We start from the raw sequence: 17,127 nt of genomic DNA, 5'->3' as shown, positions 1-17,127 counted from the left end.
TTGCGACAGCGCCAAGGGTCTTCACCAAGGTGATGGTGGTGGTAGCAGCAGTCCTGCGACACAAGGGAGTATTGGTTCATCCCTACCTTGACAATTGGCTGATTCATGCGAAGTCGGAGGAATTGTGCAGGACCGCAGTCCAGCAGGTCCTCCGGAGGTTGACTTCCTTAGGTTGGGTGGTAAATCCCGACAAGAGCCATCTGATTCCTTCAGTCCTTGGAGTTTCTGGGAGCCAGATTCGATACGGCCTCGGGCAAGGTGTTTCTTACAGAAGAGAGACTTTCCAAGTTGATTTCCCAGGTGGATTTATTCAGTTCCATGCTTCAGCCCACAGCCTGGGATTATTTGCAGGTCCTGGGGTCGATGGCTTCCACTCTCGAGCTCATTCCGTGGGCCTTTGCTCATATGCGTCCTCTGCAGTCTGCGTTGCTCTCCCGCTGGCGTCCACTTTCCCAGCAGTTCCAGCTTCAATTACCGCTGACGGACGTGGCGCGTGCCAGTCTACATTGGTGGCTGTGTCCAGACAACTTGCATCGGGGAGAGGACTTGGAGATTCCCACATGGATCATGGTCACAACCGACGCTAGCCTCTCCGGATGGGGGGCGGTGTGTTGGGGAGCGGTGGTGCAGGGCCATTGGACGAGGACAGAATCCTCTTGGTCCATCAATCGCTTGGAGACCAGGGCGGTTCGGCTGGCATTGCAGGCCCTTCTTCCTTTGGTGGAAGGGCGGTCGGTGAGGATACTATCCGACAATGCCACAGCAGTGGCTTACATCAATCGTCAAGAAGGAACCAGGAGCCGTCCGGTGACGACGGAGGCACGGCTGATGATCGCCTGGGCGGAACGGCACCTTTATAAGATTGCGGCCTCCCACAGCTCCGGGGTCGACAACGTGCAGGCAGACTTTCTCAGTCGAAACCAGTTGGATCCAAGGGAGTGGGAACTCTCAGACGAGGCCTTTCATCTTCTGTGCCAGCGTTGGACCAAGCCATCCATAGACCTCATGGCAACGTATTGCAATACCAATGCTCCTCGTTTCTTCAGTCGGCGACGAGAACCAGGAGCGGAAGGAGTAGATGCTCTGGTTCTGCCCTGGCCAAGGGACGTTCTGTTGTACGTCTTTCCCCCAATGCCATAGGTCGGAAAAGTGTTGTGCCGCATAGAAGTTCATCTGGGTACAGTGATTCTAGTGGCTCCGGAATGGCCATTACGTGCGTGGTTTGCGGATCTTCTGATTCTGTCGATGGTCCGCTGCGGTTTCCTCCATCCCTGGCTCTACTGCGCCAGGGGCCAGTCTATTTCGGCGAGGTCGAGCGCTTCTGTCTAGGGGCATGGTTTTTGAAAGGCAGAGGTTAAGTTTGAGGGATTATTCGCCTGTGGTTATCGCCACGCTCTTGCACTCCCGTAAAACCTCTACCTCCAGAGCCTATGTTAAGGTCTGGGGGGTCTTTGAGTCCTGGTGTGTGGAACGTAGCATTCGTCCTGCCAAGGCCTCAATCCTGGAAGTTCTGGATTTCCTTCAGGCGGGCTTGTCCAAGGTTCTGGCCTTTAATCCCTTGAGAGCTCAAGTAGCGGCGTTAGGTTGTTTTCGAGGTAAGGTGCATGGGGTTGCGCTTGCTTCGCATCCTGATGTGGCTAGGTTCCTGAAAGGGGTTAAGCACTTGCGCCCTCCAGTTAGGAATCCCTGTCCTTCCTGGAAACTTAATTTGGTCCTCCATGCCCTTTGCTCGGCCCCCTTTGAGCCCTTGAAATGGGCGACCCTGAAGGATCTCACTTTGAAAATGGTGTTTTTGGTCGCTGTTGTTTCGGCGAAGCGCATTTCAGAGCTCCAGGCGTTATCTTGCAGAGAGCCTTTCTTAAGGATTTCGGACGTGGGTGTTTCATTGCGCACTGTTCCATCCTTTCCCGAAGGTGGTCTCTGCTTTTCATTTAAATCAGTCTGTGGAGCTTCCTTCCTTTGCAGGTTTGGATTCCTCTTCGCCAGAGGCCAGAGATTTGCATAAGCTGGATGTGAAACGGGTATTGTTGCGTTACCTGGAGGTCACGAATAGTTTTCGTTTGACGGATCATCTTTTCGTCTTATGGAGTGAACCCAGAAGGAGTCAGAAAGCTTCCAAGGTAACTATCGCCCGGTGGCTGAAGGAGGCTATCGTGACGGCATACCTTGTACAGGGCCGGTCGATTCCGGTCGGGCTTAAGGCTCATTCTATGCGCTCGCAATCGACTTCGTGGGCAGAATGTCAACAGGTGGCGCCGCAAAAGATTTGTAGGGCGGCTACCTGGAAGTCCACTCATACCTTCGCAAGACACTATAGACTTTATGTCCGGGGACCTGAGCCTGGGGAGTTCGGGAGCCAGTGTTCTCCAAGCGGGACTCTCGCAGTCCCACCCTGGTTAGAGAAGCTTGGGTACATCCCAGGAGTCTGGGCTGATCCGGGTACGTACAGGGAAAGGAAAATTGGTTCTTACCTGCTAATTTTCGTTCCTGTAGTACCACGGATCAGCCCAGAGTCCCACCCAGGGAGAGTCCGCTCGGCCGGTAGTTCATTATTTCTGGTTGTAAGTTTCATATGCCCCCCTGTTTAGAGTCAGAATTATAGGGCATTGTTTTTCAGTTTCAGTTACGAGTTCTTCATTTCCTCTGCTCTTCGGGGGGAGGTTGTTCAGTGACAGTTGAGAATCTTTATTATTGTTCTGCTTGGGTACAGTGGAATACTGACAGACTGTAGGGGGCACCTCAGGGGTATACGACAGAGTCCACAGAAATTGGTCTGTCTCTACCTGCTGGAGGGGAGGTAAAACCCAGGAGCCTGGGCTGATCCGTGGTACTACAGGAACGAAAATGAGCAGGTAAGAACCAATTTTCCTTTTTCCCCGTGCGCATCTTTTTTAAAATCGACCTGTATTTGTCTTATCTTTTTCTCTCAGCCACATTGTAAACTCCCTGGAGCAGGGTCTGCTGTCTTTATTTTATGTATCTGTAAGATGCTGTATACTTCTATTTATGCTATAGCAATGTATAATAGTTGTAATCCTAGCAGTGATAAACAATATTTTGAGCTTGAATATTAAAAACAGCAAAATCAAGGATCCAGCTTAACAAAAATAGCTGTTAATATAAGGTATCACATAAAGGTATCCTTAAAGATATCTTCAAAGGTAGGAGAAATATGCATAACAGTATTAAATAAGATACAACTAGTTCATCTGATAAATCTGTGCAGTGTTCTAATTGCCTGCAGCTAATTGTAGTGCTATTGCTGTGTTTGATCGTAATGCATTTTAAACATGGGCATTCTTGTGTTTTTCAGGGAAATGATGCTGATTTCTCATCAGAACAAAATTGAGCAGCTGCAGGAAGGCTTCAGACAGAAGATGCTGAACGATGATAGCTGGAGGCAAAAGGTAATAGTGGGGAACTTCTAGCCAGCATGGTTTTGATTTGTTGTCAGCAGTTCTTTTTAATTAGGAAGAGGCTGTACACAGTGCCAGATTTCCTTCATCTTCAGTATGCAGAATTTTAAATCCCTTTCTGGTTTCTACCTGCCCATGCATGCCTGTTACTTTTTAAGAACAGTCTGATCTTCTGCAGGAGTAAATGTATCTGGATGAGACTACAATTAGTATTCACTATAAAACACTGAAAAGCATTCACATATTTGGTACAAAGCCACAGAAAATCAGGTTAAAGTAACATTAACATTACATTCAGCTCTTTCATATGTGCAGTGTTATTGCATATAAGAAGAGATATGCTAGCTATGCATATAAATCAAATAAAGCTGAAGCAAACATCTTAAAGACCTTGAAAAATGGTTCTGTTGGCCCTGTGCCTCTGTCGTAGCACTGTGCACTGCAACACAGAAGACCTGTATGTAAGCCTTCTGGCCAGTGGGGTCAGAAGGGCTCAGTGCAAAAAGAGAATGTTGTTGCAGTGATTTCTCCAGTTCTTAACCATCATGCCACTTGGATAAGCAATCCTGAAAGAGATAGGAAGGGAAAGGGGATAAAAAGAGAAGAAATAATAGTACTAAGCATCTCTTTTGGCTTGGTAGGATTCAGTCATGTTCCAGATTTGGTATGATTGATCCCAGGAGATAGAGGGTGGCCAAGTATTGCAGGGGCTGATCCTGTTGGCAGACGAGAAGGCTTCCCTTCCAGATGTCAGGTAGCAGGAGAACATTATATGCCTAGTATGACCATCAGAAATGATAAAGAGAGCAAAATGGAAATAAAGATAAGAATTCTAATTTTTTTATTTATTTATTTAATAGTTTTTTATATACCGCGGCACATTGAAAAAACATCACCTCGGTTTACAATGAACAATAATTCAGCAACAAGCTTTACAATCAAATAATTTAGAATGGAACATAACAGATATAAATTAAAACCAGTAAACAGTTAAAATCAAATAATACACTGGAGGCGTACTAAACATGTGAAGGATAAATAACGATACAATCATATATAATTTGAGGGAAATATAACCGGAGATGTAAATAACTTGGGAGACTAGAGTTGTGGGACAGATCCGTAGGTCAGAAATAGTCTTTACAAAGTAAAAGTAGTGCTAATATTTATACTTATAATATAATTCTTATAATATAATTTATAATATAATAACTTATAATATAATAATATAATAACTTATAATATAATAACTTATAATAATATAATAACTTATAATTCTTATAATATAATTCTATATGCATTTGGTGGATGGCAAGGGCTCACACCTTAGTTCAGTTTAATTGAGCTGTGGTTATCATCTTTTTTGCATGATCTCAAACAGTCTGTAGGACAGGTGTGGAAACAGAGACAAGACTGCAGCAATTAAGTCATAAGTCCCTCACAGCAGGCACTGATTTAGAAATAGGGAGGGTGTTCAAAGGCAGTGTCTTTCCACCTAAATGTGCATGGCTCTCTTCAGCTTTTACAGCTTTGGTCAATGAGCCTCTGAGCTGCTGCTCCTATGTGGGGAGGAATAGCTTTGAGGGATGGAGCACACAATGTCAGTCATAAAAACTCACCCCTAGATTCATCAAAATGCTATAATTTTGCATGGATAATGCATGCGATAAGATAAAGGGCGAATTTATTCAAATCGGTGACTTGCTGCAGCGCAGAAGGAGATAACGCACGCCGCGTTACATCATCGTGGCACGCGTAACACTATTGAGGTATGCAGTATGTCATTGCGGTGCACATTACATTATCGCGGTGTGCGGTATGTTATCGCGCACAGCAATATTTTTTCCTAGTATAAATGCTTACTTCCTGCCCCTCCTTCTTTGAGGGGGTGTTGGAGTGAGAGGAGAGGAGGTTAATGGTCTTAGAGGAGTTCTGGTGGTCGTAGTTTTGTGATTTCTGACTGAGTTGTGCTGTTTTCTGTTGTCATTTGTTTCCCTTTACCGTTTTGTCTCTTGTGATGTTTGTTGGAGTGAAAGAAAGTAAGTCCTGCTTCTCATTTTGTGAGGAGCAGAGGAGGAGTATCAGGAGCAGAGGAGCAGAGGAGGAGTGTGTGTGTGAAGAGGAAAACATGGAGAGTGATATGCCTGGGAAGAGAAAAGAGGGGTGAGGATAGCAGGGGGAGGAGGAAGGCAGGAGTGCCAGGGGGAGTAGGAGTAGGGAGAGGGGAACAAGTAGAGACAGGCAGGAGGGAAGGGATAGGAAGCTGGGGGTGAGGGGAAGGGATTAGGCAGGAAAGAGTGGTGGAAGGAGTACGGCAACATAGGGATAGACAGACAGGGCAGAGGGGAGGGGAGTTGGTAGGCCAGGGTGAGGTGGGGAGAGGAAGGGAGGGGAGAGCAGGATGGAGCCCCAGCCACCAGTACGGCAGAGTCTGCGGGCAGTTAGGTTCAGTGTGGTAGAGAACAAGCTTCTCATCACTGGGGTCCTGCAGCACTACGCCAGTCTGTTTGGAAACAGAGCAGTCAAGACATCCAAAGCAGCTAAAGGGCAAATTTGGCGCAGCATTGCCCAGGCCAAGACCCGGCACAGCGGCATTCAAAGAAGCGGGGAGCAGGTCGCCCATCGCTACCGGGATATCAAAGCCCAGCTGAAGGCAAAGGTAGCAGAATGCTCCAAATATGCCTGTTAGATTGGAGGAGGGGCCCCCTGGCCCATTGTCGTGACAGAAATGGAGCAGCGACTTATTGAAAGGCTGGGACCAGACGTGTTCGAGGGCATGGATCAGCGGCTAGACACCACATGAGCCACTGCCGGTAAGTTTAACTCACCCATAAATGGCCAGACAGCAATAGCTGTAGACATAGGGGGTCTTTTACTAGGTGTTTTTCTCATTGATCCAGAATGGCAAAAACCCTTCGTAAAAAAAAGCCCAGAAATTGCCATTAGATGATCACTTTTGGCTTGATTCATCAAGGCATTTTCCCATACACACAGAATGGGAGAAATGCTTTAGTGAATCAGGCCCTCTGATGGCAAAACAACCCCAAAAACCTATTCTTGCTTGTATATGTACTTATGAATGGTTTTTTTTTCTTCTCTGTTTTCACAGCTCTCAAGCAGGAATGTGCCAGTCCCAGCCAGGAGCGCCCAGGGACGAGGCGGGATGCTCCTGGGACCAGCCACCCAATACCCTTGCTCCACAGGCCCTTACTCGTAGATGCAGAGACACGGTGGGAGGAGGAGGAGAAGGAGCAGAAGGAGGCAGAGCGATCACAATCCCTGTGTGTTATGCAGTCCCCAGGCTCCAGAACACCTATTAATGTTGATCTAAATCTTGACAGCTTAATGGACTGGCGACATTTCGAGGAACAGCTGCCAGGAACTAGCACCCCACGCTGGATTTACGCGCACAGGGCACTCGCGGTGCGCCTATTTTGCATAGGCCGCCGGCGCACGCAAAACCCCGGGACGCGCGTAAGTCCCGGGGCTTTGTAAAAGGGGCCGGAAGGGGCGTGTCCGGGGTCAGGGGGCGGTCTGGGGGTGTGGCGACGGTTCGGGGGTGGGCCGGGAGGGTGGTCCCAAGTCCCCCGGCACTGCAGTCTGTGCCGGGGATGCCGAGGCATAACTTGCATAACAAAGGTAGGGGGGATTTAGGTAGGGCTGGGGGGTGGGGAAGGGAGGGGAAGGTGGGGGGACGTGGAAGGAAAGTTCTCTCCGATTTCGGAGCGGCCTCCAAGGGAACGGAGGCAGGCTGCGCGGCTCGGCGCATGCAGGCTGCCGATTTTGCGCAGCCTTGCACACGCCGACCCCAGATTTTATAAGATATCAAATCCGGTGTACTTTTTTAAGATCTACCTCTAGGTGTCTTATTTGTATTAGGTGTGTGTACCGAGTAGAAGGCATCATTAGAAGTCCTTTGTTTTGTGATCTTAGAGCTCTCTGTGGTGTGTAATGTTGAAGTGTGTCCCCTAATAACCATGGATTAATATTGTTGATATTGAAAATTAGAGTTAATATTTTATAGTGAATTCTGGATTGTACAGGAAGCCAGTGCAGTGCTATCAGCGAGAGGGAGATGTGGTCAAATTTCCTTGTTCCTAGTAAAAGTCTAACACAGGCATTTTGGTTTTAGTAGTCCTGAGGGTAGGCCTAGTAATAGGGAGTTGCAGTAGTCTAAGTTTGAAAATATTAGTGTTTGTAAGACAGTGCGGAAGTCCTGTAGTCTTCTGGTCCCTGAGTCCCTTCCCTGCTTTGTCTAAAGTTGATTGATACTGCAGCTGTACCAGATCTGCTCTTTCCATGAGATGGCGGTGTCCATGTCATCGGGAGGTGCCAAATTCTCAGACAGACTCGGGCTGCGCTCCCTTCTTCATGGAAGCAAGCAGTTTGGGGGGGCTAAAGGAAATAACAGTACTGGAACTCAAACTCTCAGAGACCCCTGGAGAACAGCTGATGAAAATGTTGAAAATTGCCGAAGCAAAACTGAAGCTGCAGCTTCAGAAGGAAAGACCCAGTTTGCCTTTTCTCTTAGATGGCATAACCAGAAGTAAGAAAACAAGGGGAAAAAAATAAAAACTATTTCAATTGCCATCACAGGGTTGCTTCAGAACATCAAGCTTTTCATGCCTCCATCTTGACTCCTCTCCAACACACAATTTTATGGAATACTTAACACATTTATTTATTTATTTGTTTATTTGTTTAAAATACGTCTATTCCGCAACTTCCAAATACACAGTTTGTCCAGTGCACAATTTGACAAAACATATTCATACCACAAATATGTCTTGTCAAACAAAAATTTATACATCTCAGAGACTCTTCAAGCATTGCTCCACATCTCAGTGTACAAGGCACAGATGTTTCTTAGAGGTCTTGAAGCAGTTTAAAAGGCATCGCCATGATTGAACATAAGAACATAAGAAAATGCCATACTGGGTCAGACCAAGGGTCCATCAAGCCCAGCATCCTGTTTCCAACAGTGGCCAATCCAGGCCATAAAAACCTGGCAAGTACCCAAAAACTAAGTCTATTCCATGTAACCATTGCTAATGGCAGTGGCTATTCTCTAAGTTAACTTAATAGCAGGTAATGGACTTCTCCTCCAAGAACTTATCCAATCCTTTTTTAAACACAGCTATACTAACTGCACGAACCACATTCTCTGGCAACAAATTCCAGAGTTTAATTGTGCGTTGAGTAAAAAAGAACTTTCTCCGATTAGTTTTAAATGTGCCCCATGCTAACTTCATGGAGTGCCCCCTAGTCTTTCTACTATCCGAAAGAGTAAATAACCGATTCACATCTACCCGTTCTAGACCTCTCATGATTTTAAACACCTCTATCATATCCCCCCTCAGTCGTCTCTTCTCCAAGCTGAAAAGTCCTAACCTCTTTAGTCTTTTCTCATAGGGGAGTTGTTCCATTCCCCTTATCATTTTAGTAGCCCTTCTCTGTACCTTCTCCATCGCAATTATATCTTTTTTGAGATGCGGCGACCAGAATTGTACACAGTATTCAAGGTGCGGTCTCACCATGGAGCGATACAGAGGCATTATGACATTTTCCGTTTTATTCATCATTCCTTTTCTAATAATTCCCAACATTCTGTTTGCTTTTTTGACTGCCGCAGCACACTGCACCGACGATTTCAATGTGTTATCCACTATGACACCTAGATCTCTTTCTTGGGTTGTAGCACCTAATATGGAACCCAACATTGTGTAATTATAGCATGGGTTATTTTTCCCTATATGCATCACCTTGCACTTATCCACATTAAATTTCATCTGCCATTTGGATGCCCAATTTTCCAGTCTCACAAGGTCTTCCTGCAATTTATCACAATCTGCTTGTGATTTAACTACTCTGAACAATTTTGTGTCATCTGCAAATTTGATTATCTCACTCGTCGTATTTCTTTCCAGATCATTTATAAATATATTGAACAGTAAGGGTCCCAATACAGATCCCTGAGGCACTCCACTGTCCACTCCCTTCCACTGAGAAAATTGCCCATTTAATCCTACTCTCTGTTTCCTGTCTTTTAGCCAGTTTGCAATCCACGAAAGGACATCGCCACCTATCCCATGACTTTTTACTTTTCCTAGAAGCCTCTCATGAGGAACTTTGTCAAACGCCTTCCGAAAATCCAAGTATACTACATCTACCGGTTCACCTTTATCCACATGTTTATTAACTCCTTCAAAAAAGTGAAGCAGATTTGTGAGGCAAGACTTGCCCTGGGTAAAGCCATGCTGACTTTGTTCCATTAAACCATGTCTTTCTATATGTTCTGTGATTTTGATGTTTAGAACACTTTCCACTATTTTTCCTGGCACTGAAGTCAGGCTAACCGGTCTGTAGTTTCCCGGATCGCCCCTGGAGCCCTTTTTAAACATTGGGGTTACATTTGCTATCCTCCAGTCTTCAGGTACAATGGATGATTTTAATGATAGGTTACAAATTTTTACTAATAGGTCTGAAATTTCATTTTTTAGTTCCTTCAGAACTCTGGGGTGTATACCATCCGGTCCAGGTGATTTACTACTCTTCAGTTTGTCAATCAGGTCTACCACATCTTCTAGGTTCACCGTGATTTGATTCAGTCCATCTGAATCATTACCCATGAAAACCTTCTCCATTACGGGTACCTCCCCAACATCCTCTTCAGTAAACACCGAAGCAAAGAAATCATTTAATCTTTCCGCGATGGCCTTATCTTCTCTAAGTGCCCCTTTAACCCCTCGATCATCTAACGGTCCAACTGACTCCCTCACAGGCTTTCTGCTTCGGATATATTTTAAAAAGTTTTTACTGTGAGTTTTTGCCTCTACAGCCAACTTCTTTTCAAATTCTCTCTTAGCCTGTCAGGATCATTGCCATCATTGCTGAGAGTAATCCGGCCACTGAGCACTGAATGTATTCGGAGGCTTAACCATGAACAGCAGTTTTTGTGGGAGGCACAACCCCACTGCTGGCTAATCACAAAGGCAGAGAGCCTTTTTTCTAGTGGGGCTTCTCCCAGGTGCAAGAGCTGGAGGAGCGGGAGAGATCGAGATGTCAGGTAAGATATACTGACACACACTTGTGCACTTCAAAAATAATTCTGCCTTTATTTATACAAATCAAATGTATTTCTAAGCAATAGGTTACTAGAAGACAGAGATCTTTGCTGTCATTGACATTGTCAGTGAAGCCAAAGATCACAGTAACCATTTAGAGGCTTGAGACTGAAAACAGTCTGAGCCTCAAAAACTTCTGGGAGCTCACCAGTTGTTTTGTGAGCTTTGAGGCACTAGCAGACTGTGCAGTGCAGCCATTTTGGTGAATAAACCATAGGATGGTTGATAAGGGGAAATGTTAGATGCCTTTGAGTGGCCAGATTCCTTCCTACGTCATCCCCTTCTATATTTCACTCTGTCCCCATCCATATCCTGTCAGACCACTCTTTGGAGATCCTTGATAATACAGAAGACAGATGGCTCTAAAGCTAGACTACTGCAATGCCCTTCTTTTGGGCCTTCCAATATCAACGATTCGTCCGTTACAGCTCTTACAAAATGCAGCAGCACAGCTTTTAAAGGGAAGTAAAAAGCATGATCATATTACTCCAATCCTGAAAGAACTGCATTGGCTCCCCATCTATTATAGAACTCAGTACAAATGTTTAATACTGATTCACAAATCAATATATGGGGAAAAAATAGAGTGGATAAATGCAGCTTTGCACATTCACACTCCTCAATGTAACTTAAGATCCTTAGGTAAAGCTCTCCTGTCTATTCCATCTCCTAAACTGGCACATTTAAAAATGGTTCGTGACAGGGCATTGTCGCTTGCTGGCCCAAGAATATGGACCGAGCTCCCAGGTGAACTAAGGCTGGAATCTGATCCCTATACTTTAAAAAAAAACAACTTAAGACATGGCTTTTTGAACAGGCATTTTTAAATTGAAGCCATTCTCCTTTCCTCCCGTTTCCCCTTTTTTCCCCTGTCTTAATTGTGAATGTTAATTTTAGTTAGCTACTTAGAATTTGTTAATTTTAACTGATGGTATTTTAATTTCTTGTTATTGTGTTTTAGAATTAGTTTCTTCTACACAGTGTTTTATATTTTCGTTTGAATATTTTAATATGTAAACCGATATGAAGTTTTTTACGAATACCGGTATTAAAAAGTGTATAAATAAAGTAAATAAATAAAATAACTGTGCTCTCATGTCAGTTTTCTGCTGTTGTAGAACTCTGCTGTCCTCCACTTCCTCTCCTGTAGTGCAGTAGTCCTCCCACTTCTTCCCTCAGCACTGAGAGAAAACTCCTTCTTGTATATCCCTTGGAAGCAAGCAAGATGAGCTCAAGAGGAAAAGAGAACCGAGCAAATGAGCTTGCTGAGTGTAGCACGATTATGCTTTATAGCTTCCTCTCAAGAAATAACTTAGTCATGCTGTTTAGCCAATTCATTTTTGTTTCCATGTACAATAATAGTGTGACCACAACCTTGGGGATATTTTTTACCATGCACAAGCTAAATCCTTTTGCAACCCTGGTTAAATTTTTAGCCCAAATTTTATTGCACAGGCACCCAAATCACATATGTAGTATAGAAGATCTGACCAAAGATCCCACTCTATTAACATACCTTCCCCACTCCCCTCCCCACCTCCCCCCACCAACCCACTCCTTCCCCTTTCCCTCGTCCCACTTCCAACCAATCCCAAGACATGACCTGCCTCACCCTACATACTCCGATCTCCTATTCAGACCCTTATCACCGATAAAACAAGACTCCTGTTTAACTCTTACGCTGTTATTTTTGGTCTATATGCTATTACAAGAATTGATTTGTTAGCTCTTTTAAGGAATATCTTTTTCATATAAATTTTAAATTAATATGTTACACAAGGTTCTAAGTTTTGAATGTTAAATAAGGCTCTAAGTTAACTGTATGTATTATGTTGTTATCTTGTAAACCGGAGTGAAGGCAGAACGCTATACTTCGGTATATAAAAAAAATCCAAATAAATAAATAAATAAATAAAGATAAAAAGTAACAAAAACGAACCTGTAGCAGGAATGTTAAATGTGTTTTGTCAGGTTTAAAGACTCTATATTTATTGGGAAAATGTATTCATAAGCAAGTATCAGCATAGCAAAACAGTCCTCTTTGTTGCAATAATACAGCAGGACATTATCTCTATATTTTTTTTATCTTCATGTTCCCTAGAAAACCACAAGGAAAACAACAAAGCATAATCACACGGTTCCCATGTGGAATGTATCAGAGCAAGCCCACATTTTTCTCACAATCCTTAGGATCAGCAGCTCCATTCCCTTACGAGCCTCTCTGATCTTCCACACCACTGCTTTCTGAGCTGTACTGTCACTGCTGTAAATACAATCTGCCACTGCCAACATGCGCAAGAGTTCACAGCTGTGCCTACTCACATCACTCTGGGGAAAGTCCAGTTAAAGGGCATGCCAAATCTGATACAACTCTTCCTGCCAAATAATAGGTAGCTGTAGCTTTTTCTTCTCTGCAACTTTCATCTGGGTTCTTTAATGTCTATTTTTTTCCATTGGCTTCAGATTTGTAGCATTATTTTAAGCTGTCTGTATTGTGTAAGACATTTTACTTTCTAGAGCACCATATAAATATAGAAGTACTTATAATAACTAACAGAAAAACAAATAGAGCACGTGACCTTGTCTTGAGTCTAGGAATGGTCGCAGACCCTCTTTGGGGGTTGTTATCAGAGAGCTGGCCCCTGAAAAGGGAAATAACCTCATTCTTTATCACATTTTTTTGTGCAAAGCAACTATTCATTTTATCGTAGCAATAAAAGACTTCAGTACACCTATGGCAAGCAATTTCAGAAAGTAGATGTATTATTGTATTTCATAATAAAATGTATTATACTTTGCAATATAATTTACATGTTGAAAACATCCCTACCCACCCCTTAGAACTTAACAGTCTTATGTTTGACAGGGGAGGTTAGGTAAGTAAGAGATAGGAGAACCAAGACCTCTGGAGTTACAGATTTGCACACTAACCGTCTTGCTGTAATGCCAGCACTATGTTATAAAATTAATATCATACTTCTCAGGTGCAGAAGCCACTCAACCTTTCATCTCCAAATCCACCTACTGCATGAAACTATAGGAAGATAATACATGTTATAATGTACTATATTATGCATTGCAGTCTGCATATCTTTTATTTACAGCCCATTCCTGTTTATTTTTGCACATTTTTAACATTTTGTAAACATTTTGACATGTCTAAATCCATTCAACTACTTTGTAAAACTGTTTATATACCTCAAATGTGTTGTTTACATTAATTACATTTAGATTCAAAATGTTATTCATTCTGTTTAAAAGGTAGCATGATTCATATTTTCTCCCTTCCAGCTTTTGTGTGTGTGTGTGTGTCTTTAGTATTAAGAACATAAGATATGCCATACTGAGTCAGACCAAGAATTTATCAAGCCCAGTATCCTGTGTCCAACAGTGGCCAGCGAAGTCACAAGTACCTGACAAGTACCCAAACATTAAGGGGCGGATTTTAAAAGGGTTACGCGCGCCGAGCGTATTTTGCATAGGCCCGGTGACGCACACAAAGCCCCGGGACGTGCATATGTCTCGGGGCTTTATGAAAGGGGTGGGGCGGGACTGAGGCCTCTGGCACAGCAGCCGTGCCGGGGCATCGTGCGCCGGCAGCTGGTCGGCGCACGCAAGTTACGCCAGCCAGAGGCAGACGTAACTTACAAAATAAAGGTGGGGGGGATTTAGGTAGGACTGGGGGGGGGCGGGTTAGATAGGGGAAGCGAGGGGAAGGTGGGGGGGCCAAAGGAAAGTTTCCTCCAAGGCCGCTCCAATTTCGGAGCGGCCTTGGAGGGAACGGGGAAAGCCATCGGGGCTCCCCTAGGGTTTGGTGCGTGCATCCCCCTTGCACGCACCAACCCCGGATTTTATGACATGTGTGCGGCTGCGCATGCTTCTTATAAAATTGGGCATACATTTGTGCGCGCCGGGTAGCGCGCACAAATGTATCCTGTGCGCATATGTTAAAATCCAGCCCTAAATGAATAGATCCCAAGCTACTAATCCTTACTGATTAAAATCAGTTTATGGACTTCTGCTCTAGGAACTTATCCAAATCTTTTTTAAACCCAGCTACACTAACTGCCATAACCACATCCTCTGGCAATAAATTCCAGAGCTTAATTATGCGTGAGTGAAAAAGAATTTTCTTCGATTTGTCTTAAATGAGCTACTTGCTAACTTCATGGAGTGTCCCCTAGTCCTTGTATTATTTGAAAGAGTAAATAACCGATTCACATTTACCCGTTCAAGTCCTTTCATGATTTTGTAGAATTATTGGCTTCTACCAATTAACAATGAGGGTATTCAATAAGTACTGTACAAATGTATGGAAGAGTGACACCATCAATATTCAAATCATTGAGAATATAATCAATTTGAGATATTTACTATTCCATATTCAAATAAAGTTACATTATTTTTATTACTCAATCTCCTATTTTAAAAAGGCCCGGGGCTTGCAAAAGGGGCATGGGCGTGATAGTCCGGGGGTGGGGCCAGAGGCCTCCGACACAGCAGCCATTGCTGCTATGTCAGAGGATCGCGTGCCGGTAGGCTGCCGGCACGTGCAACTTGCATCTGCCCAGAGGCAGGTGCAAAAGTTAAGACAAGAGTCAGGGGGGTTAAGAGAAGGGCTAGGGGGGGAGAAAGGTTAGGGGAAGGGGTGGGAAGGTCAGGCTAGGGGGAGGGAACAGGGGAAGGCAGCGCAGCTCGGCGTGCACAATTGTGCACCCCCTTGCGCACGCTGACCCCTGATTTTATAACTTGCGCGTGCAAGTTATAAAATCGGGTGTACATGTGTGCCTGCCAGGTAGCACGCGCACCCTTTTAAAATCTACCCCTATATGAGCAGCAAATGACCATAACAAAATAAAGCCCTACGAAGGCCTTTGTTTCACCTGTAACCGGGCTTCCTCGGGATAAGGCATGGACCTTCCCCCAAAGGCATTCACAATAGCATTGACTTTTCCTGTTTCGCCCATAACCAAGCTCACAATAGCATCGGCTTTTCACAATTGCGTCAACTTTTCATAACAGCATTGCTAAGCAGCAGTGTGAATGTTCAATTCTTTCCTCAGTGGCATGAATAAATAATATAAAAGTTCAGATTTTCCAAAGTCTTTTTTTATTGATTTGAAGCAGCAATAAGCCCAACAAAATCCGTGATCACGCCGCCACTTACTGAACAGTGCAGTTATGGAAGTTAGGAATTAAAGCTGATATTATTCAACTTCAAGTGGCAGGATTGCAAGTCAATGATATTCGGCGCTGCTAATAAATTTTGTTAGGTGACGTTATTTTTCATCATAGCCTTCTGTAAATTTAAAACACACCGAGTGTTCTAAGACAAGCCACCACTACAAATAAACAGATGTAAAATTATTATTAAAAAACGCTATTAAGTGTGAATCACTTCAAACACCTGAAATTACATTGTAACAAATTCACATCACTTTAATATTTCTAAACATATTTCAAACAACATAAGCTTACAAAAATTATTGTAATGAAAGTTTAAAACCCGTTTACCTGTATAATTCCAGACAGTCACAGAAACACTAGAAACTAGGGAAGCAGAGCAGAAAATGACAGCCTAGGTAAGTCTCCAGTGCAGAAGGGCTGAGATTCAAAATCTTCAACAGATCCTTCTTCGGCATGACATACCACTGGTGGCAGAGAAGGCGAATCGACTCTGAAAAAGCATGTTTTGGTGCCAGCATAATGGAGCCAAAATGCATCTCGGTGCAGAACCCTCACAGTGCTCATTCATCAGGGCAGGTGTCAACCTCAACATTTACACCTCCTGGTAACATGTCAATGGCGCAGAAGACCTGCCAAGAAAGAAGTCAGATCAAAATATCTATCTGACTTGTCTCTTTCACTTGCTCTCCTGGCACCACACGTGTTATCCTCCACCTTCATACAAGAACCAAAACTTCCTTTTCCATCATTCCTGGACTGCCACACAATTACACAAAAGCTGTGGTCAGATTTTGTCAAGACATATGATGAATTCCCAGCCCAAGAGAGGACCATAAGAAATCCAGTGTACGGTCTTGGAAAAATTAAAGAAAGAATTACAGTCCAAGTTAGCTCCACATCCCTCGAACAAGTTTCTGTGGAGGCACAGCTAATTACAATCTCTTCTGATGGGGCTGTACCTACTCCTGATCATTCTTATATTGACTTTTATTCTGATCAATCCCACACATCATATTAATCAGTGGGAGAACTTCGTGATGGTGACTGTCCAGATTTGCCTTCAGATTCCTCTCCAGAGCCTAACAGGGCGGCTGCTACGCCTGAAGATACAACATATTCTTCTTTTATTCAAAACATATCAGATGCTTTAGAATTTAGCTTCCACGAAGAGGAAGAGCGTAATACAAACACCAAAAGAGTACTAAATACCTGTTGCACTCACCGACCGGCCCTATGCATCCCCCGATGCCGCTCCACCAGCCCGCTGGTTCCCGGGCCCTCCCCAACGCGCTGCTGACACTCGGCTCTCCTTTCCTCCTGTTCTGGGCCTTCCCCGGCGTGCTGGACGCCACCAGCTGCTCGACCGGCTGGGCTCTTCCCTTATGCACGCATGTGCGCAG

At 44.2% G+C, this 17,127-nt stretch overlaps 1 protein-coding gene across 6 annotated transcripts in view; it reads left to right on the top strand.

Moving 5' to 3' along the window:
* LEKR1 (leucine, glutamate and lysine rich 1) overlaps positions 1-17,127 on the top strand; it is a 515,362-nt gene that overhangs the window by 437,888 nt on the left and 60,347 nt on the right. For all 6 annotated transcript variants that reach the window (XM_029615748.1, XM_029615750.1, XM_029615751.1 and 3 more), the window contains one exon: positions 3,314-3,407. In XM_029615748.1, the coding sequence (XP_029471608.1) occupies positions 3,314-3,407 (94 nt within the window). The remainder of the gene's footprint in view (positions 1-3,313; positions 3,408-17,127) is intronic.

Source organism: Rhinatrema bivittatum, chromosome 9 (assembly GCF_901001135.1).
Source record: "Rhinatrema bivittatum chromosome 9, aRhiBiv1.1, whole genome shotgun sequence".
NCBI lineage: Eukaryota > Metazoa > Chordata > Amphibia > Gymnophiona > Rhinatrematidae > Rhinatrema > Rhinatrema bivittatum.
This window is presented reverse-complemented; position numbering and strand designations above follow the sequence as displayed.